The sequence below is a fragment of the Impatiens glandulifera genome, unplaced genomic scaffold, assembly GCF_907164915.1.
Source record: "Impatiens glandulifera unplaced genomic scaffold, dImpGla2.1, whole genome shotgun sequence".
NCBI lineage: Eukaryota > Viridiplantae > Streptophyta > Magnoliopsida > Ericales > Balsaminaceae > Impatiens > Impatiens glandulifera.
Window position 1 is genome coordinate 7,357 of NW_025919017.1, and position 8,807 is coordinate 16,163.

Here is an 8,807-nt window from a genome sequence, read left to right on the forward strand (position 1 = left end):
GAGTTTCTACCATGTTGAGAATCGGCTAGCTCTGATACCAAGATGTTAGGATTTTTTAATTATGGCCGAGCCTTTCAAGTTCTTTAATTCAAGAAACGGGTTCTTGATGATGGAATTCAACACTCTAGCGCAGCGGATATAGAATTAGAGGAGAATTCGAGGTTAGGGAGAGAAGAGCCGAGGGGAGGAGAGAAATACCACTAGATCACACCTAGCGGTCCAAGAAGGGGGAGGAGGGCCGAGAAATAACTTAAACACCAAGTTCCAAAATATTCAATTCATAGCCCCAAAAAGTGGGGTGGGCATCACCATTTAAAGAGGTTGGTTTGCCCAAGAGTATTCGGTTACAACAAACTTTCAAAATAACCGAATTCAGTTTAAGAGAATTAAGAGAGAAAGTAAACAAAACAGAATTAGTCTATAAAAACATAAACGGGCCCATATGCACACTTGGGCCGAGAGACGGATGAATAAAATATTTTAGGGCCGAGGTTTTTGATGAGCCGCACGTAACAGAATCTTAAGTGTTGTATATTCAACCTTTACAAACAATCCTTATAAAGGATTAATTAGCTTAGAAACCTATATTACTTATACATACAGACCAAGCCCACAAATAATAAGATAACCCATAATGGTATAAAACACAATAAAGGCCTTAAACTCATAATCTTCCACGTAAGCTTGATTTGGTTCGAGATTTTTCACGCCGAGCAGCTCTTGCATCTCTGCAAATTTGATTCTTGTTAATGCCTTGGTGAGAATATCTACATACTACTCTCTAGTGCCTACGAACTCTATAACGATCTGTCGGTTCTCGACGCATTCACGGATGAAGTGGAACCAAGTGTCGATGTGTTTGCTACGTCTATGAAACACTGGATTCTTCATTAATGATATTGCGGACTTGTTGTCGACATAAAGGGTTATCGACCTCGACTCGCATCCGAGCACCTCGCTCAACAAGTTTCTCAGCCAAAGTTCTTGGCACGACGCTGCAGTAACTGCCATAAACTCTGCCTCACATGAAGATAAAGCAACAATTCGCTGCTTCTGAGTTTTCCAGGTGATCAAATTTCCATTGAGATAAAATACCATCCCTCTAGTACTTTTTCTATCATTTGAGTCACTAGTTAGGTCGATGTCAGTAAAACAAACGAGTTATTCAACTTCTCATTCTCTTCTTAACTGAATCCCATAAATCGTCGTTCCCTTTACGTAACAAAGAATATGTTTTACTTCCTGTTGGTGTAGAGTGGTAGGCTTCTCCATGTAACGACCCACTATGCCAACTGCATAAGATATATCAGGTCGGGTGTGCGTCAAGTACCTAAGACACCCGATGATACGCCTATACTCTTTCGGATCCACTAAGCTTCCTTCCACATCCTTTCCGAACTTCAACTTTGCTTCCATAGGATACTTGCTCGAGTTACAATCCTCCATTGCAAACTGTTTCCACATCTTCTTCGGATAAACTTCCTGCTTCACCTCGATGCTATCTTTCTTCTGGTCCACCACGATACCAAGATAGTACGAGAGTAGCCCGAGATCACTCATCTCGAACTCCTTCATCATCAATTTTTTTAACTCCTCAACACTCTTGATGCTTGATCCTATCACAATCAAGTCGTCGACGAATACGCCAACAATGAATACTTCTTCTCCATGGTTTCTCATGTACACAACCTTCTCTTGAGAAAACTTCACGAAACCGAAACTCATCATTCTCTTGTTGACGAAAGTGTTCAACGCACTTGGTGCTTGACGTAGTCTGAAGAGAGCCTTGTTTAACTTTTACACCTTGTGCTCTTTATTCTTGATGATGAAGCCTTTAGGTTGAGTGACATAAACTTCTTTTCGATGTCATCATTGAAAAATGCTGATTTGACATCCAAGTGGTGAATCTCCCATCCACGGTGATCTGTGATGACAATAATTTGCCTGATTGTGTCAAGTTTCGCCACCGGTGCAAAGTTCTCCTCAAAATCATTGCCATGCTTCTACACAAAGCCTTTTTCTACCAATGTTGCTTTGTGATTGAGGATGTTGCCTTCGCTGTCTCTTTTCAACTTGAAAACTCACTTTAACCCGATGGTCTTGTGACCGGGTGGTAATTCGGTAAGGTCTCATGTCTTATTCTTCCTGATAGACTCGAGCTCTTTGTTCATGGCCTCATTCCACAACTCTTTGACTACCGCCTTATGATATGATGTTAGCTCATTAATGGTGAATAACAAGAATTCATCAAGATCCATCTCTACTAGTGGTGCCTCCGCATAGACATCTTGTAGGATTCTGAACTCCATGAAATTTTGTACGAGCTTGTTGATGTGGTTGCACCACTCCCACTTCTTCTCCTCATCGAATACGACATCTCTTCTCACATAAATTTTCCCGCAAGCTAGATTAGGAAACTTGTGTTCCTTGCTTCCATTTTCGAACTTCACATTTCCAGTAATTTTCTCATCAATCTCATTAAGCTTCTGTCGATGGCCCGTCATATGGTTGCTTTCTCCATTATCAAGGTACCACACATCGTTGTGATTACACTCATCGCCACTTGTGAGGAGTTTCTCCATGACTTTCTCTTCATTGAACAACACCACCTCTGATTCCTCCTTGGACGGTTCTTGCATGAACTCTTCGAGGTTTGTCTTTTTCTTCTTCAGAAAAAGCTTTTGTCATAGAAGTTCGTGAGGTTTGTATCATTGTCTTCGGAAAAAGCTTTTGTCACTACCTCAGCAAACATTAATGTTGGCTCCTCGTCATAGAAGCTAGTGAGGTTTGTCTCATCGTCAAACCTTTTATTAGGGCACTTAGACGCGTAGTGCCCATACTTTTGACAAGCGTAACACTTCACTGTGCTCTTGTCTTTGCGGAGCTTGGTATCTTCTTGTCGAGGTGAGATTTTTGCACAACCTCACCCTCGACCATACCTTTTGTCACAACCTCGGTTATCTCCATTGTTGCGGCTGCGACTCGACGATCTAAAAGAAAAATCGGCTTCTTCGTTTTTCTTCATTTGTAACATCCATTCATCACGCGTGAGCAATAGGTGCTTCTCCTCTTGGTCTCTATAGTCGCGAAGTCTGTCCTCGTGGACTTTAAGACGACCGACGATCTCCTCGACGATCATATTTTTGAGGTCACCAAATTGCTCGATCACTGTAACAATTTGCATGTATGTTTGTGGTAATGCTCTAAAGAACTTCTTGACATAGAGAACTCCTCCACCTTCTCTTCCAACTAGCGGATACCAGTCACGATGGATGTCAATTTCATGGCGAAATCATTCACTGATTCCCCATTCTTCATGTGAATCGCCTCGAATTGTGTCTTCATGTTTTGCACTTTTGTCTCCTTGACTCTCTCCACTCCAACATGCATTGTCTTTAGCGTCTCCACGCTAGCTTGACGGAATCCTTCTCAGCCACCATGAGAAGGACGTCCTTAGGGAGTGCTTGATAGATAGCGACGAGAGCCATTCTATCCATCAGTTCGTCGACATCGTCGATTATCACGACTTTCCACACTCCTTGTGCTTGTAATTTACCCGCATCTTCAACGCCCACACTGAGTAGTTACTCTTCGTGAGTAACTGATAGAAGAGCGTCACGTTCCATTCTCTTCCAATCTTCATTGTCACCGCATCTCTAGTTGATTTTGTCTCTGATACAAAATGTTGACTTTGACTATTGGATCTTCTAAGAACATTTATGAAGATATGAAACTCTGAGAATTAAATATTTAGGAAAAAGTCTTGAGAATCTTACATGTTGTATATTCAACCTTTACAAACATTCATTTATAAAGGAGTAATTAGCCTAGAAACCCTAGATTATTTATATATACAGGCCCAAGCCCACTAATAATAAAATAAGCCCTAATTGTATAAAAGACAATAAAGACCTACAACTTTCAATTTTCTGAAAATCAATACTTAAACTTACAATTTAAACCATTCCAATAAAATAATAGTGATACACAAGGATTTTAAAAAATCTGATGCGCCTCTTGACTTTCATAATTCGTGTACTGGTTTGGATATCCAAACAATGATCCAAAAAACACAAAAAAGAAACTTACAACAAAGAAAACTTACCATACACAACTATTTTTGTCAAATCTTTTTAATAATATCATTCTTAATGAACTATAATTATAGTAAAAGAATAATAGATGAATAACTTAAAATAGATAAAACTATCAAAAAGGAGATAAATAAAAACATACATTTTCCCATTTTTACTAGTTGTTGATAAAGCCATTGAATTTGCCTCCTTAATATTTACTGCATTTGTAAACCACATCTGAGACTGCGATAAAGTTAGACAAAGAAGAGAAAATTCAAAGAATATGTTTTTCTTAACTTTTTAGGTATATATATGATTAAATGGATAATTTCTACTTGATCAAAAAATCTGGAGATAACCAACCCGAACACACATAAAAGTTCCGGGATATGATGGAAGTTGGAGATTTTCTTCAATTGATGGAGGAACAAATCTACCGTCAAAAAAATGATGTGAGTCGCGGAATTTATTCGTACCCATCTTAGGAGCGGTTAAAGAGACTTAAAATTGATGATGGAAATAAAAGAATCAATTACATTTCAAAATGATTTTTTTTTCATTTGATATAAGATTTTAAGATGATGATAAAAACACAATCATTATAAGAAATAGAACTACCAGCATATCTAGTTTTATCCCATGATCATTGATATCTCCTTCCTCAACATGCCAAGTAGAAGGAATATCGATATAGACAATAAAATGCGATTTCTCAACCCACGACCCACGATAGTCTCTGAATTAGATTATCGAATGGCGGCCTAGGTTTACCTGGTGAATTAAATTATCGAATGGCGGCCTAGGTTTACAAGTTATAAAATAAAAGACCTACAAAAATATGTAAAAAATCTGAGTTTGATAAAACTTAAATTAAGATCTAAATACTGAATTTTAAGTATTTAATAATTACTTAACTATTAAGATAAAAAAAAAATTAAATTAACAAACAGGTACATAAATTTAAGTATTCAACATTCAATTAGTTTGATAATATTTAAAATTAATATATGAACTATTATACATTTATATATTACTTATATTATTTAAAAACTTAATATAATATATTGAAGTATATAATATAATATATTAAATAAATAAATAATTTTAAAAAATATTATATTTTTGTTAACTAATATATATTAAATTATAATTTGCTAACATAATATAATATATTTGTATATATAATAATATATAAATAAAATAGACTAACATATATAAGAGATAATAAAATATATATATTTATGAATAAGGAAGTTTGTTTATTTCTAATTATAATAAAAAAATGAAAAATTAATACGAATTTATATTTATATATATAAATAAATATGAGAGATAATATTTATTTATATATATATATATATATATATATATATATATATATATTTCTCTTATTTTTTATGTTATAAAGAGAAAAAAATGGAAAAGTAATACGACTTTATAATATATAACAGTAATTTTATTAAATTTAGAAAGATACAGTGGTCTTCTAATTATATTATTTTAGAGTAGCGCGTTAAGTTTTTTTCCTCTTTTAAAATAAGCTTTATATTTGAGCTTATTATTTTTAACGTGTTTTCACTTTAGGGCATTTGTAGCAGAATCCTTAAAATGTGTTTTATCTTTATTATGAAGATAAATAATATAAAAGTTGTAAAAAAAATGTTTTATCAAATTCTCTATCCTTATAATTTTTTTAGGGATGATGAATCTTTATATTTAGGGATTACTGTAGCATCCCTAAATAATAAAATAATATATTTTCTGTTTAATGGCTAACCATCCCGCCATTTCTCTTTTTATTTCTAACAATCCCGCCATTTTTTTTCTCCCCATTTTTTTCCTTTTGTTGCTATTTTTCCTAGATCTCTCCCATTTCTATCATGGATATTTCTCCAATTATACGAATGGTGGGAGGAGTTGATAATGAAGTGTATAATGAAACATTTCAATCTCAAACTAGTGGTGGTAATTATGATCAGTTTATGTCAACTTGTGAGTTCAATGAGCTGCAGAATCAAGATCAATACAAAAAGGCTCGAAGTAAGAACTTCTCTCCAGAAGAGGACCTTCTATTGGTTTCTGCTTGGCTTAACACAAGTATTGATCCAATTCATAGAACAGGTATAACTTCTTTACATGATAATTTTAGTTTTGTTGCTATTGATCAATACTAGAGCAAGGTAGGAGCATATTACAAGGAAGTCATAGAAAAGACTAAGTATGTGCAACGAACAGATAAATCTCTTACAAATAGATGAAGCACAATCCAGCAAGCTGTAAACAAGTTTTGCGGCTATTACACACAGCGAGAATGAAGCCTCCGTAAATCTGGTGATACAGGCATAGACGTGGTATATTATTTTCTATTTAACTTTATCTTGGTTAGTTTATATAGTGCAAATTGATGAACTAAGTTTGAGATTTATCTTTCAGCTTGAGGATGCCAATCTCATCTACCATGAGATTCAGAAAACTCTATTTCGATTAGAAAACTGCTGGAATAAATTGAGATTTAATGCTAAGTGGATAGAATACATGCGTCAAGGACCAACAAAAAGAAAAACATCTTCAAGTGACACAACTAATTTGAATGATGAAGAGAATACTATTGCTGATTGTATTGATTTGGAGAGGCCCATGGGACAAAAGAAAGCAAAAAAAGAAGTATTAGTGACATTAAAAATCAAATGTTTCTACAATTGCTATGAAGGCATATAATTTTTGTTTTACAATTGCTTTCATTTTTACCACCAAATCATGTAAAAAAAATAAAGTTTGAACTATTAAAATAAATAAAAAAAATCAATCCAACACACACCTTGAAAACTTTTGGTACAAATCAGAATTTTCTTTTAAAGTGAAAGTAGACATTTCCTTATTAGAATGTGTTCTTATATATATTTAATGTTCTTAAGGTGGTTGAGAAATTATGAATAAATATTTAAGATTTATAAATAAATTAAGTGGTTGAGGTAGTTGAGAAATTATTTGTTTTAATGAATATTTAAATATATATGAATAAGTAATTAAGTGGTTGAGGTGGTTGAAAAGTTGGTTGTTTTAATGAATATTTAAATGATATATGGATAAGAATAATGAAGTTGATGTAGAATAATTTATATTTTGATTCTCTAAAATAGGGATATTATTATTTTATATTATTTTTAGGGATACAAAATAGGAAAACTGGTACAAATGCACAAAGTATATAGTAATAAGAGATTATAAATATATGTTATCAAACATACTTATTTTATATGAGTTTTTAATATATTCAATTAAGTGATAAATCAAGTTATCAAACACAACCTAAAATTATCATGTAAAGAAGTTATACCATGGAATGAGAATCCAAACATTGCATCCACAACAATATCAAATTCTGAAGATAGATCAATTGACAAATCTTCTACGGAGAGAAAATGGGATCGGCAATGATTTAACTACAAAATTTTAGCATTTCATTAATCTCTGGGTAAGAAATATAAAACATTCATATATTTCCGATCTTTAACCAACATTATCACAAAATTATCATACAAAGGCTTGGAAGTACGCTTTGGATACCAAACATATGTCTTAAATCCGTATTGATGAAGATGACGAGTAGCTACTGTTAGGATTTCTATCTCTCAAATCCGACCTGCTTGAAACGATCTGTAAAAAACTCATAATCAAGAACACAAGAAGACACATATTTATAGTGGTTCACACAAATTGAGCTACGTCCACTTCAGTCGCCATAAGATTTTACTATAAAGAAGAAGGAATACATAGTTTTTGCCACAAACTTTATCTCTCTAGAATTATGTCTTACTAATGTAAACCCTTAATAATCACATATTTATAGGGTAAACATTCAAGTAATAAAACCTAAATAACTTTGGTCAGGCTCAAGCCCAAAACCAAATACAAACCTAATAAACTCTAATTAATAATTTTAGAGTTTATTATAAGAGTAAGCCCATAACTCAACAATCTCTCACTTGGAGACTAACTTCATCATCTCTCGATCGGTATCGTCTTTCCATCTAGTATTTTAATGAAGAAGACCAACTGAAGTTGCACACAACTTCAGTTTCTCATTTGTCACAGTTTTCGTTAGTATATCTACTAGATTCTCACTACTGCGAATCTTCTCAAAAGATAATACTTCATCTTTTAAAGATGATCAAATAAATTGATAACGAATCTGTATATGCTTCATTCTGTAATGATAAACTAAATTTTTTTCAAAATGAATGTCACTCTGACTGTTGCATCGCAACACACTTTCCTCGTAGTCTTGACCCAATTCTCGCAAAAAAAGGTTGTAACCACATCATCTCCTTAGCAGCCTCTATCGCAACAACATACTCTTTTTCACAACTGGAAATACAACAATCTTCTACAATTTTGAAACCCAACTGATTGCAGTACCTCCTAGAGTATAAATCTACCATGTTATACTCTTCATACTATCTACATCACCACCATTGTTAGCATCAACATATTCTTCCAAACCCATATTAGACTTTCGAAAACACAAAACGAGACTCGCACTTCCTCTTAAGTATCGTAGTATCCACTTTACTGCTTTCTAATGTTGTCTATCTGGTTTTCTCATGAATCTGCTAACAACTCCCACTGGATGTGTTATGTCTTGTTTTGTGCAAACTATTGCATACATAATACAACCAATGAAAGAGTCATACAGAACAATGACCATGTAATTTTTCTCCTTCTCTATCG

General features: G+C 33.8%; 1 protein-coding gene across 1 annotated transcript; it reads right to left on the minus strand.

Annotated features, from left to right (window-relative positions):
- Window positions 1-1,173: 1,173 nt before the first annotated feature.
- LOC124917336 (uncharacterized mitochondrial protein AtMg00810-like) lies at window positions 1,174-1,725 on the minus strand. Its single transcript, XM_047457790.1, has one exon. It carries the CDS (start codon window positions 1,723-1,725, stop codon window positions 1,174-1,176), a length of 552 nt encoding a protein of 183 aa, XP_047313746.1.
- Between the last annotated feature and the right edge of the window lie 7,082 nt (window positions 1,726-8,807).